This window comes from Pholcus phalangioides, unplaced genomic scaffold (assembly GCF_987345545.1).
Source record: "Pholcus phalangioides strain wild (caught in Gottingen) unplaced genomic scaffold, Ppha-v1.0 ptg000002l_1, whole genome shotgun sequence".
Classification (NCBI taxonomy): domain Eukaryota; kingdom Metazoa; phylum Arthropoda; class Arachnida; order Araneae; family Pholcidae; genus Pholcus; species Pholcus phalangioides.
This window is the reverse complement of record NW_028301595.1, coordinates 11,775,250-11,799,030: the sequence shown is the minus strand read 5'-3', so window position 1 is coordinate 11,799,030 and position 23,781 is coordinate 11,775,250. Positions and strand designations below refer to the sequence as shown.

General features: G+C 35.6%; 1 protein-coding gene, 1 non-coding gene and 1 pseudogene across 2 annotated transcripts in view; all 3 read left to right on the top strand.

Moving 5' to 3' along the window:
• The window catches only part of LOC149089417 (transmembrane protein 33-like), a 29,897-nt gene extending 11,499 nt beyond the window's left edge, over nucleotides 1–18,398 (top strand). The window contains exons 6-8 of the mRNA XM_089238359.1: nucleotides 5,932–6,065; nucleotides 9,005–9,085; nucleotides 11,783–18,398. Coding sequence (XP_089094485.1) covers nucleotides 5,932–6,065; nucleotides 9,005–9,085; nucleotides 11,783–11,921 — 354 coding nt within the window. The 3' untranslated portion in view covers nucleotides 11,922–18,398. The remainder of the gene's footprint in view (nucleotides 1–5,931; nucleotides 6,066–9,004; nucleotides 9,086–11,782) is intronic.
• Nucleotides 7,994–8,067, top strand: TRNAT-GGU (transfer RNA threonine (anticodon GGU)). The gene has a single exon. It is a non-coding gene; the product is annotated as a tRNA-Thr (tRNA).
• Nucleotides 18,399–20,995: 2,597 nt separating the features above from the next.
• Nucleotides 20,996–21,745, top strand: LOC149089416 (ubiquitin-conjugating enzyme E2 Z pseudogene; annotated as a pseudogene).
• Nucleotides 21,746–23,781: the final 2,036 nt, after the last annotated feature.

Here is a 23,781-nt window from a genome sequence, read left to right as displayed (position 1 = left end):
ATGCAAATTAAACATATATTTAGAAAGAGCAGAAAAAATCCTATTAGGTGACACTAATTTCATTGAAATATCTGGATTTAATGGCAAGCTGCAAGCGCTGAAAAAATGGGGAAGTGCAAAATTAAGTTGTCGCCAAAATTTGTAACAGCTGATTCTGCAAACACCCTTCTAGTTACAATCAATCGAATTTACCAAAAACTTGCCCATTCGACTAGCTTTCGAAAGAGCCTGTAATAAACCATATCGGTGTTCTAGTTCAGGAATAATTTAGCCTTTCGTTTATGATACATCGCTGAAACTAACATTCTTCAAAGTAGACATTCGACAAACATTTGGAATTGGTGATTACTGATTTTTACAACAATTCAATTTTGTAGAAGAAATCCTATAAAATAGATATGTACCCAGATATACATTTCCATTAGTACATCTGGGTTTAATGGCAAGCTACAAGTGTTGAGATATTGGAAAAGTGCAAAATCAAATTGTCACGGAAATCTACTAAATGTCTACTTTGATGAACACCAATTTCAGTGATGTATTGTACACGTAAGGCAGAATTTATCCAGAAGCAGAACACTGATATGGTTCACTGTAGACTTTTTCAAAAGCTGGTGGGATGGACAAGAATTTGGTAAATTCGGCTGATTGCAGCTAGCAGAGTATTTGAAATTGGCAGTTACAGATTTTGGCAACAATTTGATTTTTCACATCCCCAGTTTTTCAGTGCTTCCAACTTGCCATTAAATCCATATATTCTGATGGTGTCTCCTTATAGGATTTTGTCTCTTCCTAAATATGTGCTTAGTTTGCATGTAGGTTTTTCAGAAACTCACAAATTTAGTTTTTTTTAGATTGAACACATTTTCTTTCTTACCACCATAACTCGAAAATGGTTAGAGATAAGACCAGGTTGAAATTATGTTTTATGCTCCACTTAAACTCGTCTACCATTCCCTTTCATTTGGCAGATTAGGTGAAGTTCACCCTGTATAATATATTGTTGCCCTTATGCCAGAAACATGGATATGTAATTTCTGGAAATTTTTTTCTTTTTAATTTGAATGCTCACTCTACCTATGTTACTCTATCAAGGTTATTTCCAGAAATGATTTGTAGTGTATTTCAATAAGGCTACACATTTGGATTTCTAGTAGTACTTAGATAGCAAAATAAGGGATCCAACCAGCTGATAAAAAAAGTGAAAATTTGTACATTCATGTTTCTGGAAAAGGGGGACGATATTCGATCATGATGATCTCTAAACTTTCAAGACATACTTATGTATGAATATAAGTGATGGACAGCAGATTTCTTTTAATTTTGAACATATGTATGGTATGCTTGTTTTATATTATAGGTTACTATAATGTATCAATCGGACAACAGCTAGGCAACCTGGAAGATTATAGAAAAATTTGATATTTTTCTCACAAAATTTTTGTTATTTCAGGTATTTATCAAATTGGGGCAAATTGTTTTAGGAAATTGGATTCAGAATGTGCTTAAACAATAGTTGGGATTGCCTCTGTGTCCTCCATCGAAGGATTTCTCTCAGAAGGAAAAAAAAGGTGAAATAGGGAAGAGTATACAGCTTCTGAACGGAATTACTTATTGCGTATAAGGAATTAACATTGCTTACTATGCTCCAATTTCAAGTCGTTTGTGGGTCACCTAGCAGTTGTCCAATTGAACTGAAATTTTGCACGGATTGTTGGGAACAGGATCAGGGGGTAGCAGCAGCAAAATTTTAACATTCTGAAAGGCTATCCCTAATATGCATATATGGGCCATTCTCTCAGAAATAGTCTAAATTGTATCCCAGCAGTTTACATTAAATATATTTGGCATAGAACTACTCCCCCCCCCCCCTCATCATTTTCTGTTCATATTATTGACATGTCGCCACTCTATCTGTAATTTTTAATTTTTTCATCAATGGGTTTTCATAATTTGCTTTAAAATTTTTTATTTTTTTTTACGAAAATGTCCTGGCTGCTCCTGTCCATTCTTCAAATTGTACGATGATAACTTTCTTAACCCTGGAATGGTACCTATGCATCTAAGATGTAGTTTTGTATAGGTATCACAAGCATACAAAACTACCATTTTATATGCTTGTGATTTTTTAGGTACCATTCTAGGGTTAAAACAAAAATACATTCTTACTTTCAATAATATGTATTTTTGGCAGGGTTGGACAGTTTCTTCTAAAGTGGAAAAACCCTGGAAAAACTGGCTGGAAGAAACTAGTTTTCCTTCAATAATTTATCATATAAGTTGTAATTTATGCTTTAGATATAACAAATTTCTATTTTCTATAACATTAAATTTAATTTCACTTAATTATGAATGCAATTTAATAAGTGTATCAGTCTTTTGTACAGTTCAGCAGTTTCTTCCGATTGGAAGAAACTGTGCTGCAATAAACCAGCTCTGCTTCTTCCCAGCAGAAAAAACTAGTCTTCCTTTTGTATTCATCATTTACACTTATAATGTAAAAATTATATCAGTCTTTTGATCAAGGTCACATATGTAGCTCAATCTTTTCATTAGACCTGGAGAAATTTCATTGAAAGCTCTGAAATCCATTTCATCTAATTTCAATCTAATTGACAAAGTTATTTTTGACGACTTTAAGTCACAAAACAATTGAAAAAAACTAAACATTATTCATTTATTAAACTGCACTGATCTCTCTCGAACTATTGCAAAAAGAAAGTTTAATCTTATTTTAAAGGTCATTAGAAAACAGATTATTGTAAATAATAACAATTTACAATATCGTAAAATATCAAAAACCTAATTTTTTTTCACTGCAATGCAACACTGAACAAACATTTTTTAGCAGTTGTATGCTGTAATCGATTTCTCAGCTTATAAAGAATGCATGTAAAAGATGAGAATTCTTTTGAGTCCTGCAGAACTTGGAGCGCTTAAAAGTATTTTGACATATCTACGAAATTCATTAAGTATGTACTACCAGCAGGGATGGACTTAAGTTTAAGTATTTTGTGGCCATCTAAAACAAAGTTTCACAATTCCCCAGTAACTATGAACACCCTGGTGCATGCCAGGTTTACATTGGCACTCGATAATGAATATTAAATATTATTTCTCATGGTTCCACAATATCCCATTGTTGATAATATTCAATATCAATTCAACAGTAAGTTTTGGTGATAGTGCCCTCTTCCCAGCAAAAAAATTTCAAGTGTGCCCCTAGGCACTTGAATGTTGGAGGTGGGGGATGGGAGCTGTCTGGCTAGAGAACTGATTATCTACCCATGGCCACAAATAGATAGTCTTTCAAGCGGGGAAGCATGAAGCATGAATTATGCGTCCCTCGTATTATTTTGAATAATTTTAAATGAAAAATTTATGGTCCCTATCTGTTCCAATGCCTAGGGCACTAGATCTACCAGTATCCTTCTCTTGACTTGGGGGGGGGGGGTTCTGTGAAACACCTAGGCCAGAGGGCTCGTGCCTGAATTTTAGAGTTCCTGGACAGAGAATTTTAAGCTATTAGCTTTGTTAAGAACGTCCAAGACAAAATGTAATCAAAGTATTTTTGTCCTGTTTTGCGGCCCCTAAAATTTAGCGGCCTGGTGCTACCGCACCCTTCGCACCTGCCTAAGTCTACCCCTGGCTGCCAGGGTTAGGAAGTTTCTCCCAAGTTGGGAAAAACCGCCTGTGTTGAAGAAATAGGTCTCTTCCAAACTGAATGCAAAAGAAATGGGAGAAACTGGTTTATAAAAAATTATTTCATTTTATAGTCATGCAATCAAAATTTATTACAATTACTAGAGGATTTTATCCAATAATATTATTATAATATCCATTTTGAAAGGCTTTATTAGTTGTATTTGAATAAAAGTGATTATTTATGTATAAACTTTAAATTATGTTTATTGTTAATATTTAAAATTAAGATTCTTCCTTTTATCAGTTCAGTGCAACATGGTGTAATAAAACTTTTTTTTGTTATGGTAGCCATTAGGCTGTTCCAAAGTTGAGTGGATAAATCCAAAAAAATATATAATTCTTTTTAAAGTGCTGAATTTGCAAGTCAACTTCGAAGCATTTGAACACAATCACATTTTTCTGTGAATTTTTGATATTTAACACATTCTTTCTCTCCACATTACTAAATTAAAAGTACTTCAAAGAGTATTACTGAAATAAGTTTTTGCACACATACAAGTTAAAAAAAATCACAAGTTACTAAATTTTGCCACAGTTCCTTGCCACTTGTTATTGTTTAGAATTTAATCTTTCACCCAAGAGGGTGAATTCAGTATTGATAGGTAATATTATTCAGAATTGATAAGACATGCAAACAAACGATAAGGAAGATCAGAAGCCTCTTCATATCTCAATTTTATGACTTGGAAATAAGGAACCAAGTCTGCATTTTGTAAAAAGCCCCATCCATTCGTGACAAGAATCAGCGCTATTTACACAATCTTTCTGTCACTGATACACATTAAATGCCATAGTAATGGGTTATAGTTGCTCCATTTTAAATCTTTGAACTCTCCACGCAACTTAAAATTTCTGATTATGTCAAGTATGCTTCTAACCAGCCTCATGCAGATAGTCAGTCACCATGACTAAAAACATTACAATTAAAAATTTTTCAAACATTTCAATTCGCTGTTATATCTCATGTCTCCCATTATCGGGCATGAAGCTGATGATTAGCTTTTTTAAGTTTTATTCAAGCTACACATTTTTACCGTAAAATTATTATGCAATACAATTATTTTCCACATGTATTAATTACACTTTAAGATGCATAATGTTTTTTTTATATATTTTTTTCACAGATTTTAATATTTTGTGTCGTCATTGAAATAATTTTTTTTAGTATGAGCGCTTCATTGGAAAATTATATATTGTACACATCCTGGTAAGGTATTTATAATCAAATGCTAAAGAATATTTTTTTCAAACTTATTTGTTATTATTTTACGACCAATGAGGTGAAATAACAAGCATTAATTATATGTACTTCAATTAAACAATAATTAGTGCACATTCTTATTTTCTTCCGTTTCTTCCACTTTCCCGAAAGAAACCCAACCCTGATTTTTAGGAGCAATATACTTTCATACACATCTTTTTTTATAATTGTAATTATTTTTCATCTGCATTTTATAGTCTCTCTCCTTCAGACCATGACCCCACTCTGATCCCCCCCAGCAGATATGTAGTTTATAGCCGAATGAAAAATTTCCCCAGATTTTTTTTTGTTTTAGATTTGTGAGATATGCAAAACATAGGTGGCAACTGGGGTTTTAGGACGTGAACCAATCAAATTTTGCGGTGGCTGTAGCCCAGGTCAATAAGATACTCGCCAAAATTATCAAAAGATGTGTGAGGTGTAGAAAGTTTCAAACTGTGAAGTACGAAAGCCTGGATAACATATGAAAAGCAGAGAGTGACATCGTTTATCTCTATAAGTTTCAAATTGTTTGATACTCGATTCATTCTTGTCAGAAACTTTCCTGACGTGGAGATATAACGGGTATGACAACAACATGACCAAAAAAGATTTCTATCACAGGGAGTCCCACACCGCAGGAGTTAGCTCACTAACCCATCAACAAGTATAAAAAAAATGCAAAAGTGCCAAACACTGTTGTTCAGAATAGGCAAAAGGTCCCAGTGTACATCTGATTGACAAATTTTATGACTTTTGCTCATTTTTATAAATTATTTCATTTGTGGCTGGATCAAGATTTATTCTGAAGAAATAATGACCATGCTTACACATCTTTTTCTATTCATTTTTTTTCATTGTATGCAATTGAGTAATTTTTTGATTTGCATGCAATGGAGGGTTAATTATGAAAATTACTTATAATGCAACTTCTAGAATAAAGTTGTTGACTATATTCTCATTAGTTTTATGTGCATGTCTTGCAGAAACTTGGATATGAACAATCTTCTGTCAGTAATTTCTTGAGGTCTCTCGTTGAGCAACACCAGCGCAACATTTTGAAGTCCATTGCATTGTCTGAGATATGCCTCCTGCCACTCACATTAATCATGGTTGTCACGTAAGTACAAATTTCTTGCTATCTAGCATGAAGGTTCCCTCCTAATTTTATCAAATTTTTATGAATATGTGTTTCAAAATTTAGTCTTGATTGTTGTAAAGTTTTTAAATTGCAAATTTCTTTTTCTGTTAAAAACTGTTTTCATGAATTCTAGCTTCATACTAGCGCATATTAGCATAAGTTAAACTGAAATCAATGAGTGAGAATCTTAATACCAAACAATACAACAAATGTTTTACTAGAAATCCAAAAAAAAGTCAGAAATCCAAAGTGACTTTTGGTTATATAGTGTCTGTATTCATTACAACAATCGCTATCTTTCGAAAAAACACATGGTAGCACCATACTAAAATGCACATTATGCAAATATGTCTTTAGATCAGGGTTTGTTAAGCTTTTTTGCCAATAGATTAGGGGGGGAAGGGGGGTCCTTGAAGAGGTTTCAGGTCGTGAGCTTGGATGAGAAAACTTGTTGCTTTTACATTATTATTATTATATTACACTGAATATTATTCTGCAAAGGGGTCAATCTATGTCCTTCACCTTATTGGCAAGAAGTTCTGTTGGAACACAAAAGGTTGGGAATCTCTGCAATAGATGAAAGTCACAGACCTCCTTTTCAGAATTATATTCAGTTCATAATGTGAAATTAATGAGTTAATTTGCCACTCGAAACTCAAGATCTAGCCTAAAATCATTCCTAGTAATTCTAAGAGATAAGTGGAACCTCCTATATTCAAAATCTTTGCTCTAGATCAGTGATTCTCGACATGGGGGGGGGGGGCTCCCCCCACATGAGTTTTTATATGATAGGAAAAAAAAAATTGTCATGAAGCTGTGCATTTTCACCCCTCCTGACAAAAATTCTAGTTACAGCCCTGATATGGGGCATCAGGATTTCAGAGGCTCGGTGGGGGTATGGCCTAAAAAAGGTTGGGAACCACTGCTCTGGATATTCAAATATCACTTTGCTCTGCAAGCTAAAATGAAATGGAAGAACACATTCCTCGTATCACTGAAAGAATGCATATTATTCAGTTTTATCATTAGTAGTTGTGGGTATCCAAGAACTCTGAATGCATATCCTTGAGAGACTTTACAACAATACTAAAATTTTTGAGAAATTTAGGCAGCAGCTCTATAATTTTTTTTTTCTTGTTCATATAGAATTTTCTCATAACTTGGAATTAAATTTTAATCATGCATTCACATTTATGAAGACATCAGCTACTATTCTTATGTTAATACAGGGCTCCCACTTGTCCTACTTTTCTTACTTTTTTGGTAAAATGTCTTACTTTTGTCCTACTTTTCTTACCAAATCCTATCTACAAAACTTGTGTAATTGGTTTCAATTGAGCAGGGGATCCTCAGTATATTGTGAAATAGTACAAATGCTGTAGATTACAATTAATGATTCTGCCAAAGCAGAAATTACATCATTTTCAAAGTTATTTGGGGGTTGTATGTGGACCATTTGGTTTTTTTTATTTTGCTTTATTTGGGAGTTCAACAAGTAAAGCGATCATTAAAAACTTCTGTCTGGATGGAAAAAACAATTTTGTATTTACTTTTCATGGTCTTGGACAGTAACTAGCAGTCATCATTCAAAATTATGATGAACATTTTAAATAAAAAAGTGCTTGAAATAAAAGTGCTTCATTTTTCAAAAACACTTACACTGGTTTAGGTATAGATGGCTTTTTTCTCAGCCAGAGATATCAAGGAAACAGTTATTTTCCGGATATTATGCTGAGGTGAGCTTGGAAAGAAAAGTCATCACGTCTCCGCCGGGACTCAAACCCAGGCCCTCTTGCTACTAAACCGTCCCACCCGGGGGTCATTTCCTGAAGTTAAGAGAGGCTACTAATGCCTCTACTTCAGCGCCTCACGACACAGTGCGTGAAATTTTGAAGGCAGATTCATGTGTCTCCAGTGGTGTAGATGGTAGCATGCTTGCCCGGTATGCAAGAGGGCCTGGGTTCGAGTCCCGGTGGAGACGTGATGACTTTTCTTTCCGAGCTCACCTCAGCATAATATCCGGAAAATAACTGTTTCCTTGACTTACACTGGTATTGAACAGTTAAATGCAAACAAATCTCTTTAAAAAAAGGGATGGCAATGCAGTAAAACCATCCGGTTCACCTTGGTCTCCGATGTAAATAAACATTGGAGCTTGTAATTCACACATTTTGCCTTGTGCTTTTGAAAGTGGTCTCAAAGGAGTGTCATTCTTAAAAATCTTACATGCCTTCATAATTTGCCTTGCATTGTCGAAGAGAGTTGACAGATTAGATTGTGGGAGACTCCAAAAAAAAATGTAATTTATGTATGATTTTTAGTTATAACTTTATTTTCTAATCAGTTGATGGTGCTGCGGAATGCAGGAAACTATTAAGATTTAGATTGAGAAGATTGGTAACGGGGAGTTTGCTGGGAGAAGTTGGTGGGAAAGGCCACGTTTTTTGTTATTTCTCTCTGTGATTGTCTTGTATTTTTTTTTTGCGCATAATAAATGTTTAAAAAATGGATGCTGTGTGTTTTTTCTGTGTGACTAGCCCACATTTATATTTGGAGGGGAACAGAAAAGAATTATCTGTTTGCTAGTGCACTGTTTTGGCCAAAAATTGTTTTTTTAACCGTCATTTCTGTCATTTTGCTTTGACTTCAGTTAGTCTTATAGGATACTGAAATAGTGCTACAAAAAAGGGAATTTTTTTTTAAATAAAAAAAATTTTTTAGGAATATTTTTATGCTATGATTGTGTTGTCTAGGGGGGTACCCTCCACCCCATCTTACTTTTTAGTCCCACTTTTTCTAATTTTTGAGTGGGAGAGCCAGCCCTGTTAATATTTAATGCTATTACATAACTTTCTATGAACGATAATGATAATTTGTTAGTTTAATTGTTTTTTTTAAATTTCAATTATGCATTTTAGGAAGGGAAATTTGCTTCTGCCATTCGCATATTACAGGTTTATGACATTCCGCTATGCATCAAGAAGGAATCCTTATACCAGGTGTGATTGAGTTTACTTTCAATTCTCACTTTTGAGAAAAATGCTATTTAAAATTTATGGATTCTGAAACATTTGACTGGTTGCTTTCGTAAGTTAAATGAAAATATATTTTCTATCTTTCCTTGCATAGGGAAATTATGGATAAATAAAACTCAGTTTTCAGTTGTCATTGAGAATTAGGAAACCTTAAATTTTATCAGATATTTGAACGATGTTTGTTTTCAGGTACACGTTTTTAAATCGTAAAAATTTTCTTATTTTTACAAATTATTACTCATGAAGAGAAATACCAACTTATTTTCACAAATATGATTTAAATGGAATATATATATTTATTTAATTTATGTGTATCCATACGAATTGAATAATTGTTTATTTGGTAATTAATAAGAAATAAACAAAATCTCTGTTTAATAATTTTTGAGGGAGTAGAGAAAATTATTGTAGGTTTCCCAGCTACCTGGAAATCAGGGAAAATGTTAAATACTTGGCAAAAATCAGGGAATTTTACAAATATTTGATTAAAAAATCAAGGGAAAAAGGGGGGGGGGGGAACCATGGAAAAACTAAAATTTGAAATTTGGAAGGATTTTAGATTTTCAATTTTATTTATTTCTTTTAGAATTTTGATCAGGGGAAGTTTTGGTCTGGGGAAGTCAAAGAAATGATCAAGCTGGAAAATCTGAGCTTTTTTAAAGCATTTGTCATGATAGAATATTGTTATACAGGGCGTCCTGTAAGTCTTAATTGGACCTTTATTCTCCTTTATCTCCTCTCTTAGAGGTATGATTCTAATTTAAAGAATGCTCAAAATGTGTTCAGGAACCAGTACCAGTTTTGGGATCGAAAATACAGTTGCGTCACCAAATAAAAAACCTGAATTTTTTTACATGATCCTCCTGTCCTATAACTTTGAATTAGAAAATTCTTAAAAATAAATAAATAAATAAATAAAATAAAAAATCTCCCATGTTTTAACTACAATATTTGCTCAGATATTTGAATTCCAAAATTAGAGAAAAGGTTAGAAAGAACAGTTTAAACTAAAGCTCATTATGCTGTTCTTAGGATTTACAGGACACCTTGCAGATCGTATAGGTTGTTTAGGCTAAAAGTATCCAAAGTATGAGAAAGCATCCTCCACATATTCTTAGTTGCTGCACCATTTATATGGGGGAGAGCTTTAAGTTTTTTATCAAGGTTGCTCATTTACACTGCCGACAGCTGCTTTGAGGCGATTTTGGACATTGTGTTTGGCTGAAATTAGATATCTGTAGATGCAAATGTGTGCTGATTTCCAAATTAAAATGTCTCTTCACAGAGAGCAATCAGGCCAACAGCTTTTAAAAGATTCATGTGGAAGGTAATCCCCTCAACCCTGCCCCCCCCCCCCAAAAAAAATACTGCCTGTAGAAGTTTGCTTCCAAATTTGGAAGACAGATGGCTGCGAAGAAACAGCATTTGTCAGGAAAGCAGACTACGATAAAAAAAAATTTGTAATCATCACAGGACTGAACTTTTTTTAAGTACTGTATTTAACTTCAAAATATTCTGTAACTGTAAGTTTATTTTCTCATTTAATTTTTTCTGTTTTGCTGTAAACATGATTATTAGGTTTGTAATGTGTAAAATTATAACATAGTCTGACATTTAATAGGCGTTTCCTTAACACCTCTGTATTATCCGACGTTCTGCCGGCCCGTTTTTGTCATATAAGTGAGACTTTACTGTACTCATTTGTGAATTTTTCATTAAAATGCCCTTAAGCCCAAAAGATTTCAAATCTACTAACTTACTCCATAAAACATGTGCGAATGGAAAGTTTGATCCTTTCAAATTGTCGATTAGCATAATTTTCCTACAGAACTCTGAAACAAAAGTCAACTGAACCCGTATTTTAGGAGCTGGAATTTCATTGTCAAAATTTATTTTTAAGAAACTTATGCTGGAGTAATCGTCTTCATATTTATTGAGAAAATCAGCAATATATATGATATTCGCTCAGATGAATGACACCTTTGAACCACGACTTATACTGTGATACTTTTTTCCTTTTCAGTAGTTTAAATACGCACTGCTCATTTTTCTTGAGTGCAAAAAGTTATCTTCGTCTTGGCCACAACAGTTAATTCTGTCTTTGAATTCTTTAATGAATGCGTCACCAGCATTAGTAGTGCAAAAGATTGTCACCAAGAAGTGTTTTTAATAATTTGAAGCATGCAGTCATATAACGCGTGAAGTTTGATACTAGATCCTTTATTTTCGTATTTAGTTTCGTATTATTTTAAAGTATTAATTATAGCTTGGAAACACTCAGAAGATAAAAATTTAAATTATCGATTGATTAATTTTAATGATAAAATTTAAATTATCAAGATTTTGCAAAAAGTAAAAAATTTAAATTTTTTCATTTATTCGTTAAAATTGGCAAATTTTGTATTTATCACGGTTATTTCATAAATACGAAATTTACGTATCCCTAATAATTATTCATCAAAGTGATTAGAATTTCCCTGAAGGAATGCATACAAGGTGCAATGTGTTCAAGTAGCAGCTAGTAAATGTAGTAGAGAGATGTCTCAATTATATTTTGGGATTTATTGAAAACATTTTTTTTTCATGTGTCATAGCAGAAAGACTAATATCAGTGAGTAAGTAGCACATAGAAAGTGATTAAAATTCATGTTTGCATTTCAGGAATGTTTTTTCCGAACTCAAACTTCTCTTGGAGAACTATGCGAATGCCCCTGGTCGTTCAGCTGGTATTCGCAACTTGTGCTGGAAAATAATATCTACAGTTTCTTGGCTTTCTCCTCCCATTCCGCCAAACCACTGAGAAGAAACAGGAATAAACACCTAAATGAGAAAAAGAACAAATATATATAAATATATTTATCACCTATTTCCAAAATCTGGACTGTTCTTATTGAAGAAAGCATTTGATGGTTGTAATGGTGTTTTTTAAACAGAATATTATTAGGTTTTTTTTTAAATTCAATTTTGTTATGAGTGGCACAATGCATTACTTCATATTGATTATGAGGTGACTCAAAAAACTTTTTTTTTCCCATAGAATAATTCAGTATGGGAAAGTGGCATATAGTATACAGAGGATCTATCATTATTCAAGAATTTGTGTTATTTCCCTCATAAAAACGATAGTGTGATATAACTGATTCGAAAGTTGCAGTAATGCAGATGCAGGCAATTGTTTTGATTACCTACGAAACTTCTCTAGAAATACCTATTATAAATGAAAATTCAGTTATACATCTGGAAGGTATTTTTTAAGACTGGTCGCTATCGTAAGGGAATCAGAATTGTGTTGCTGAAATGCAAAGTGTTAACATTTTTTATTTTGGGAAATGCTTTGTTAATTGTGAATGCAGTTTTTGAACAATGTGTCTTCAACATCATGCAACTGATGTTTCAATGAAAGACTGCAACATAATCTCACTTTTTGTGTAAGCACCTTCTATTTCATATTTGTCATACCAGTTTTGCATAACACATTCACATTTGCTTGGACTATTCTGAGCAGTTTTGGAGACAATTATAATAACCACATGAATTGAACATAATGTAAAATGAATGTCGCATAAGTGTTACACTTTTCCAAACATCAAAATCAAAAGACATCTCTTTTGATCATTTCATTAATTCTTTATCATCAGCATGTTTGAATGTCATCTTCATTTTTTCGTTTTATGATTCTACGATCTGATACATTTTTCCTGATTAATCACATTATTGCTCAAATCAAGTATGTTTTCTATATATTTTCTCTTCTCTGTGTCATTTTTATCAAAGAAATCAGGGACACACTTTGCAGCAATGTTCTCCCTCTAGTTTTTCTTTCATCTTGTGCAGACAGTATTGTTACCGTGCACACTATGGCCACCAAATATAAAAACAGTAGGACCCCAATTATCGGAGCTAATGCAGACAGAACTTAACCATTATAATCCCGACCGAAACAAATTTTGACATTGAACTGAATAAATAAGTCCATAAATGTTGAAAATAACGTTCACATAAAATTATTTTTATACTGAAGAATGCTGTAAAGCTATCAAATGAATATACAGCAATAGTATAAAGTTATACAAAATACTGCTATGTGTATTTACTGCTTACAACATTTAAAAGATTGCATACGTTAAAAAATAGTCTTTCAATAGTCAGTCTTTGAGTACTCTTAAATACTTCAGAGATCACAAATCATATTGAGATAGAGTTGTCCTTTCCTCCTTCAGTAAAAAAAAATTGTACAATTGGCATAGGCGAAGGGTGAAAGTAGACATTTGTGTCCCCCTCCCCCCAATATACATGCCTTCCCCCATCTGAGGAGCTTGTACCTGCTTATGGTGCCATGGTGCTCATAATTTAAGCTGTTTGTCTAAGTAAAAGTCTTCTAAATATACTTGTTTTATCACCTCACTTCTCAGAAAAAGTAAAATTTCTATTCCCCCAAAAGCTAAACCAACCTATAATGTCCTGTGTTGAATCCATAGCTTTCGCCATCCCTCTTGACCTGTTCTATCGCCCAACTTCGAGAAGCACTTGACAAGTCTCAACCCATATAGTTCTCATTATAAGCTACAACATGCTATGAACCAGTTTGGTTCATAGCATGTCACAGCTTATAATGTAAGAGAGGGAACGTTGATGCACAGTAGTTATCAAAACTTATGTAATTTTTATGGCATTTTATTATGCTCAACAGGTCAGCTTATGAGCAAGTTATTGCCCGCAAGTTATGTGTTACTTGTGGGATATCCATGTAAAAAGATTTTTTTAATAGCTCTGTGGATACAGGTGATACAGTGATTGTTCAAAAAACAAAAACTTTTCATCCAAACATGATATTTAATTTCTACTCATTCCTAGTAACTTTATCTCGGAAACAGGTTTAGGAGGAATGCTCAGAGCTACATCCTACATTGGATGCCATAGTCCTGAATCTTTAATAGAGCCTCATGCCTAGGTATTTGACGAACCTCTTTCTGTTGAACTCACAATGCAAACATGAAGTCGTAGATCACTAACAGGCCACAGGGTTAGAGCCCCCTCAGCCTGACCTATGTAGGGGCCTATGGAAATGGTTTTTGTCTTCAGTACTTCATTCAATTTTTCACCTATCTACTCTCACTTCTTCCCAAAAGAGGAGGTACTGTGAATCTGTCAAAGACGGGCACTGTATGAGATGGAACCCGTCTTGAAGAAATCAAAAGATAGTCTCATCTATGATTAGTGCTTTCATGTGCTCTATAAAATGGAAAACTTTTTAAAACAATCATATTTCAGTCTCTTGATGTTCCGTTTTGTACGGGTTTCACCGTATTAACTAGGTAGACTTTATACCAGATTTTTTTAATTTCAGTGTGTCTGTTCTCTCCTTCACTCTAGCTATACACAGAAAATTGCTGTATTATTTTCTTCTTGTATTCTATTGTGTTTACTGTCATGGTGATGATAACGTCATAACTGCCAAGCCTCCTAAAAGGCTCTCAAATTTCTCTCTAACCCAAGACTTCTGAAAAGTTCTTATATCCCCTGAATTTCGACCAGATTGAAAAAATCCCTTCCTTTTGTGGAATAAAAACTGTTTCAAAATAATTTATCTTTTAAAAGCTCATTGTCTGTTTTTTAGATTGATTGTAAGCACAGATTGTTGGTATTGTGTCAAAGCATAAAGAAATGTATAATTTTGGCAAGGGAAAGACAAAATTCAAACATTCGGCATCAATCTAGCTAATCAATAGAATGTCTTTGATGGGTCTCATTTTCAATAAGTTTGTGCTATTGTTGGATGCACACAATGACAATTTTTTGTTGTTATGATTTCCATTTTAATGTAATAATGACGGGTAACTTTACCAGTAACTTTGTTGAGCTATCATTATGACTTCATGTGCTAATTAGTGATGGCTAGCATGATAACACATTTATCCAAATGGGAAAACAGCTTTATGATTTTATTTCCCATTTGTGAAAAATTCCTATTTTGTTTTTTGAAAATCTCTCATACAGTGAAAACTTGTCTCAAGATGGATACTGTATGAGACAGAAACTTGTCTTAAACGGAATCAGAATATAGTCTCTTCAATGATTAGTGCATTTGCACCTTTATAAAATGGAAGTCTGTCTTAAATGGAATATTATTTCAATGGACATTCCATTTCGTACAGGGTTCTCTGCATTTGTCTGTGTGGTAATTATGCTTTAAATAACTGAACGCAAGATAGAGAATTGAATCTCATATTTTGCTGTAAAAATGTATCATGTATAAATGTATGCATCTAGATGCATGATTCACGTACCAAAATTTAATTTCATTGAGGCATGGAAATACTTCAAATTTTATGTAATTTTTTTACTAGAGCTTTTTCTGTTTCATGTATATACACTATTGCCAAAGCCAGATGTTGGCAGTTTGTGAACTGGCCGGCTCAGCTGATGTCTGGAATTCTGGCTTTCGCCATCCCTATTATCCCTATATATCAATCCCTATGATTCTGGGTCATCGGCATGTTGCTATATTTCTTGTGGTAATTATGATTGTTTATAATTAGCTATAGCTAACCATAATTATTATGATTAGCTATGACAACCCTAACGGTCCAAGGAATCTGAATATTGATAACTTAGTGTTCCATATAGGGGCTGACAAAAGCCCAAATTTTCGGCAAGTGGCCAGTTCACGAAGTGACCAACTTCGGGCTTTGACAGTAACATATATATATGCACTCACTCACACTTTTCTTTTTATAAAACCACCAATTAAAATTTTGGAGAAGAGTGAAATTACTCTTCCAGATTATTTCTTCGGATAACACTGGTCACAACCCAGTCGTTGATCCTTGTTAACAGCAGTTTTCATGTTACTCAAGGTTATACCGAAGCAAAATTGGTCATTTGCAAAACAAATCAAATTATTAAAACTCTCCTTAACATTAAGAAGTTAAGACCTTAAGTTAACATTTAAGAAATATATCTCCCGCTCATAACGATCCTGGTTGAACCAGGAACTCGAAGTCATTCCTGAAACGTTTTCTAAATGTTTTGTTTTCCTTTTTTAATGTTTTCAGCCGGAAAACTTGGTTCCAATAGGATTTGTATGTAATGATCCTCGCATCTTGTGTTTCTACTTAAGTTCTTAAAATTTGATTTAATTGTTATCTGCAGAAGGAAATTAGCATCCGGTTTACCTTGAATCTCGTATGGTCCCGGGGATGCATTAGTTGAATTATCATCTCAGACTTGATATTATATTGCAGAAAGTTAAAGGAAAGGTTTAGGTTTGTTTCATTATTTAAATTATGTTCTCGGAAAAATGATATTTTTATGTAAGATGAGCAAGTAGGTAAGAATGTAAGTGAGCAGCGCACATATTGTAACTATGTACTATGTATTTCGATGGAAACCCTGTGAATGCAAAAGCTTTTGTTGTTGATGTCAATGAATATTTGTTTCGTTTTGATAGATCATTGCTGTAACTCATAAAACATGAAATGTGTTGTTGTTGAGTGTTTAAACTTCTCCTTGCATGTGTTGCGCCATGTTGCTCATTTGCAATAGATTAAAACATTGGCTAGATTCTGATCGGATACGTAAAATGTATGTATGAAAATTAAATTGACTTTTTAAAAATTACTGAGATACAATTAAAAAAATAGTTAATGTGCTAACTGTGTGGAGATAGGGACATAATTATGGGCCGATTTTTGATGGAATTATGAAGCATTTTTTGAATATACGACGATGCATATGTACAAGTTTTTGCATACTGATGAATTTTCTTTTTTTGTATACAAAATGAAACAAACCTGCCATTTTTGCAAGATATTTCAATGTATATATGGTTTACCTTGGGGTGCACAACTTCGATCCCGCGTACAAATGCGGACCGCCCAGGGACTCCATCCTACCCACGAAAGTTGTTCCAGTGTAAAAGTATCACAGTATAGTAAAATGCTGACCATATTCCTTCCCTTCATAAAAATACGAAAAATCCAGCATTTAAATACAGACCCTGTGCAAGAATTTTCTGGGCTCCTTACATAGTGGTCTTTTAAGCTGAGGAGTGGGAAGAGGCCTGTACCTATAATGAAAGAAGGCAACCAATTTTGGCGCCCAGGGCACATGCTCTGTTTGCCCACGCTAGAAACGCGCTGAATATGGACATCAATTATTGCCAAAAAATCTGTCAAAGGTAATTAAAATTGCCAACTATCGCTAAAAATCGCCAACGGTAGGAAGGAGATAGAGCGACCACTACAAGTCGCAATAGATCAAAACGTAATTCTAGAACAAAAAAGGATCACATATTTCATTTAAAACAGTATGTGGAATGAACATATATTACTATTGTTAATAATTAATGATCCTTGTTTTGTTATTTGCTACCGCAGGGAGTACCCCATCGAGCAGTTAGCATACCAACCTCTCGATGAGCATAAAAGCAAGCCTGCCATTTGGAATGGGCAATAAATTGTTGGTCCTGGTCTAATTAGCCCTCGTGTGCAGAAAATGACCGTGGTGTGACTAAAATGATTAAAATGATCAAATGATCTTTGTTGTGATTATATAATTTACATGTTATGAAAATAATCCTTGATTTCACTTAAAGAATAAAAATTCAAGCTTCTCATTAAAAATACAGGGAAAATGAAACATTTTATACACAAAAAAAAAGCTGGTTGCTCAAAATTATGATAACGTTAAATACTGGTCATATGGTCATGCTATATATACCAGTTTCTGGCCTGCAAGCAGCAGAAATAGCCCATATCTGGCCCATGGAATGAATAGGTTATGCACCCTTGGTTTACCTTGTAACCGTTAGTAATGATAATATGAATACCACTTTTTTTTCTAGTCTGTATTACGTAGAACTAAAAATACTACGTATATACATAAAGAGGGACCTATTCATATGTGTAATACTGTAATTAGGTTGGTTAATTCTGATGTTTTTTGGTAATGCGAGGCTGTTAACACATGCTTTGTATCAGAGTCCGTGAATGTATGTACCATGTACCTATATGAAATGTGCTTACATCGCGTTCAATGTAGCAGCTAGTAAACATATAATTCTTAACTTCTCTCTCTACCCAGTATATTTCGTCTGTGTAAAAGCACATTTTTGAAGTGAGTTGTTTATTTTTATTTTTTTTTTTGCTATCCATTATTACTGTATGTATGTTATCAAGTCTGCCACTATGGAATTTATTTGCTTTCTAATATCTAGGTCAATATTCTTTTTGTTTCAGTGCTATATTATTTGTCAATTAAACTGTTTTTCCTTGGATCCCTGTCTCGTGCTGAATGGCTCAACGTTGATTGTGGCTAGATTATTAAGGCTAGAAACAAGCAAAAAACAGCACACATTGTGGATGCGTTTGATATAGCAGAGAGTTATAGAGTAGAAACCTGCAATTGGTTTGGTTTTTTTATTTTTTTAAGAATCTGCACTGCCTTTTTTTTAAGATTTGCAAAAAACTTGAAACTTTAATTATAAAAACCAACACTCAGATATCAATTCAGGAAACAAAAAAATAGTGTGGTGAATATCACTATTTCTAAGAATAACTACATACAGGGTGGGCAAAAAGTACACACACACACACACACAGAAACTTTAAAAATTCATAAGAACCTGAAAAATAACTGAAATAAAAAACAGTTTGCAGGTTTAGCATCGCTAGGGTACAAGAATTTTTTTAAGACAGGAAAAAAAAACAACTCAAAACAGCCGATAGGTGACGCTGACTTGCACAGGTCAAAGAAAAGATACGCAAATAACGACCAGAATGCCTCCAAATCGTTTATTACAGCAGTTTGTCATCCACATGACGACCATCACACGGAATAACATTGCAGGCGAGTCGCAAATCTCGCAAATCTGGCAGAGTGCAGTCTTGATGCATACATGACACTCCTCTGCGGATCGCATCTGTCAATTCAGACATTGGATGGACCGGATCGATTCACTCGGGATTTCAAATATCCCCATAATCAGAAGTCTGCCGGTGTGAAATCTGGAGACCGAGGAGGCCATGGGAACCTGCAACGCCTGCTAATGATTTTGTCTTTCCCGAACGTCTGTATCAGGAATGCCTTGTATAAATGTGAAAAGTAGAAAGCGCATTTCTTTCACTCAAACAAAACGTTGCTGCATTTGTGACTCGCCTGCAACACTGTCATCCCTTGTGGTGTTCATGTGGAACACATACTGCTGTAATAAACGATTTGGAGGCATTCTGTTCGTTATTTGCGTATCTTTTCTTTGACTAGTGTACGTCAGTGCCACCTATCAGCTGTTTTTTTAGTTATATTTTTTCCTGTCTAAAAAATTCCCGTGACCTAGCACGCTAACCCTGCAAACCGTTTTTATTTCGGTTATTTTTCCGGTTTTTATTCGTTTTTAAAGTTTCTACGGACTTTTTGCCTTACCTTGCATAGACCTCCCCCACAGAAAAGCTCACTGAACTTTAGTTCCGGGGGGTTTGGGGATTGAACTTATTTATAAAATTTTTATTCACAAATTTGCACGAAAAATAAATAAGTTGGAAGGTTTTGTTCCTGGATGAGCATGAGTAGACTTGACAGATGGGGGGGGGGGGCACGAGAAGAAAATATGGTATCTGGGGGGAGGTACTATGGGGAAAAAAATTAAGACACGCAAGGCCCGACTTTGACTTGTTGGAGCCCTGGGCAAAAGAGGTATTGGGGGTGCCTCTCGACTGTGGTCGAAGAGGTTTGGCACGTCAACAAATAGAGAGAGTACATGTTAAGGAAACATTTTATTTTCTGGATATTATGCTGAGGTGAACGCGGAAAGAAAAGTCATCTTGTCTCCGCCGCGACTCGTACCCAGGCCCTCTTGCATACCGGGCAAGCATGCTACCTAGAGTACATGTTGTTTGTAAACATGAAATAAAAGGGCATTTTTTAAATGTAATATGTCTATTGAATTTTCCTTTTTCCCCCCATGGACCATACAGGGTATATATCCAGTTTAGATGGAATACCTGCACCAGAACAGGCGTTTCATAGGTCTGAGTAGTGTGAATATACTGACGGGTGCTGCATTGGTCTGAGCAGTGTCAGTATACTGAAACTACTCACATATATGTAGCATCCGTTCTGGTGAGCGTATTCCCATAGAAACTTGATATATATATATATATATATACGCTATATGGACTATGAAAAAAGGAAAAATCAATAAAAAAGCGCCTGGTAGTAAAAAATTAAACTATTTTTTTTATTGATAGATCTCTCTTCCCATGTTTTCATTAAGATATCCTGAAAATTTGGTTGTATCTAGATGAGTAGTTTTAGAGGAACTATTCACACGTACACAGGGTACGGGAGCTTTAATTATAATCACCCTGTATACATTAGGCTGCTGCATGAAGAGAAATTTAGGTTTCAGGAAAGGAAAATTCGTCTCTGCCCTCACTGGGACTTTGGAAATAGTATGATGTGATTATAGGGGAAAATATATTCTTTGATTTTCAAAAATATTTTGCCAAATAAAATGTACAAAAAATTTGAGTAAAAATACTATATTATAAATTTGCCCTTCTCCCCCTAAAACATGGGGCCTTGGGGAAATGTCCATGTTCCCCATGCTGAAATCGGTCCCTTGAAACACGTCTAAGTTTAAACTCTGCTCATTATGTGTAGGCCGTTCAACGGCTGGTTTACAAAATATTTAATCGGAATCGCCGCACCACAAACAACAACGACGACGAATTTTCGGGAACTTTCAGATCCGAGAAGGATTTGCACGTATTTGATCGAGATTGCTTGCTATTGTTTGTGCTCCCTCATTTTGAAAATTGTTATTTTTTCGTATTTCTCGATCATTTGCTGCTGTTGAAGTTGTTAGGCCAGAAAATGTTGGCTTCGAACCAGCTATACCTGCGACGAATTAAACGCGACATCTTCAGCCTGAAGAAAGACCCACCTCCAGGAATATTCGTTGAGCCGGACGAGTATGCAGTGAACAGGATCCACGCACTGGTGAAGGGACCTCCCGGGACTCCGTACGAAGGAGGATTCTTCTATTTCGTCTTGCTTTTGCCGAGCGGCTACCCGTTCCAACCGCCGCATGTCACTTTCAGAACGACCGACGGAGGCCGAGTGACTTTCAATCCGAACCTATACAGGACCGGCAAGGTGTGTTTGAGCATCCTCGGTACGTTCGTCGGACCGCCCTGGAACCCGAGTCACACCCTGGGCAGCGTCCTCATCTCCATCCAGTCTCTTCTGAACGAGGAGCCGTTCTACAACGAGCCGGGAGCCGTGCTGTTCCGCTTTCTCCCGGTCCTTTCCGAGTCGTACAAGAGCGCCGTGAGGTTCGAGACGATCAGCGTGGCCGTGTGTGGCATGCTGGAAGGCAAGAACTGCGACTCGCGTGACATGCCCGCTTCCTTGAGAGACGTTATGGAGAAGTCATTCCTCGAGAAATACCAGTTCTACGTCGACGTCTGCCAGAAACACGTCGGAGGAATGACCAACTGGGGACTGTTCGATTTCATTCGGAAATTTTTCTACAAATCTCACGATTATTCGTCCCTGAAGATCCGACTCGAACACCTCAAGACCAAAATCCAGTTGCGTTTGCTGGGTAAAGTCCAGATGTGATTGGTTACGACGGCAAAGAACTAAAGCGTACAATAGTTCTTTGTAAAAACCCCATGCGCCATTTCTAGTTTTGAAAATTTAGGCCATAGTTTCTCATTGTGTCATAAAAATAAAAGATTTAATCACAAATTCCTTCACTTAGGGCCACATCCAGCCTAATCCTATAGTCGTTCGTAAATATTCGCTTCCAATGTTTGCCTCCCTCTGCTGCAATGAAGCACCAGTGGCACGAGCTAGCTACACACACTGTTGTTGTTGTGCCAGATATGACCCAGGCTCTGTCCCATATGGGATATAAGCACATCACCCCTAGGGGTTGGGTCACACTGGAAAGCTACACACACTGGCCAAGCTTGGTCCAATGTTCTTTAGTGAACATTTGCTTCCTGAACAATCTCTGACTGTTGAACACTGTTGTGATTTATCCGAAGATATAGCTATACAGTATAATGTAACGCTCCGGTATTCATACGAAAGTTTCAACATCTGGCTGATGCGAAGATGAATTCAAGAAAGAAAATTCAACTGCCTTTACGGAGATTTGAACCCATGTCCTCTCACTTGGCGAATAAGCACGCTAGACCACTACGCTACAAAGGCAACGGAACTTATTTCATCGCCATCTGGTTGCATGTCTGAAAATGTGTGCTTTGGTCTGAGTTGGGTCTGAATGCCCATGTAAAATCCCGTTCAGATCACACGAGCTCTAAGGAAAGAGGATCGGTTGCCTTTATAGCGGAGTGGTCTGATGCTGCCCCTTTAACGCATTTTCTCACTTACAGCGTTTTTTCATGACGGTTTATTAGGAAAATGTTATAAGCGGGCTCCACTGTAAATAGGCCATTTTCTAACATTTCGGGGAGGGGGGGGGGACCGGACTGCCCCGATCCCCTGTCAATACGGCCTTGCCACTCAGTAATTTTCCTGAAATGGTCAAATAAGGGCAAAAGAAATATTTGACTTCTCACTTGTCCTGATTCCGGAACACTATAAACGCCCTTGAAATAAATTTATTAATTGGATTTTTGATTTTTTGGCGCAACGACCATTTAGGTCAAGCTGTGCCAATAAATTTATTAATAAAAGTCACCTCGTTATGTTATACAGAGTGTGCCATAAATTCGTGAATAAAGGAAATAAGTAATTTCTGGATGTTATGCCGAGATGAACTGGGAAAGAAAAGTCACCAGGTCCCCATCGGACTCGAACAAAGATCCTCTTGCAGACCGGGAAAACATGCTATCATCTATAACATAGTTTTCCAAACTTTTTGTTCCATCGCCCTGCTTCTTCAGAATTTTTTTCTCTCTCATCCCCACCCCCTTCCTCAAGCGAACCCATAGGATCTTAGGTTAAACCTGTAGCTTTTATCGCCCCCTAGTCCCCTTCCATCGCCCACTTTGGGAAACACTGATCTACAAGATTGAAGACTTGACGAGGAAATAAGGAAGGCATGGTCGTGTCTCCAGTGGTGTAGATGGCAGTATGCTTACCCGGTTTACAAAGGGGCATGGGTTCGAGTCCGGCAGCGACCAGATGACATTTTTTTTTCCCCGAGTTCACCTCATAACATCCAGAAAATATCTACTTCCTTGATATATTGAGCTGAGAAAAAAGCCGTCGAGATCGTAAATAGTTCAAGAATTCATAAAAATTGAAGCCTTTGTGAATGTGGTTTGCGAAAAAGCTATTCTCCCGAAGGGGTTTTTTGTTTGGTAAAGAAAAGAAAATTAGTTCAAATTTTAGTCGATAGAAGGCGCGGGAAAAGAGCCGGCGGGGAGATTGGACCCCGAACCTTTCTTCGATCTTTTCTGCGTCCGAAGTGTTTGTAGTTTGTCAAGTCCCTACGATCCAAGTCCACAAACTGAACAGGATAACAAGTTCAGTTCTTTCTTTGGAGTGTAAGGAGCTGTCAAAAACAAAAAACCTAGAAATGGAGCTTAGAACAGGTAAAATGAGAATTTCCACTTTTTGATTTCGTGTGATACAACTAAACATTGTCGAAATAAGAAAAAAAAAATCATTCGCCCCCTCCC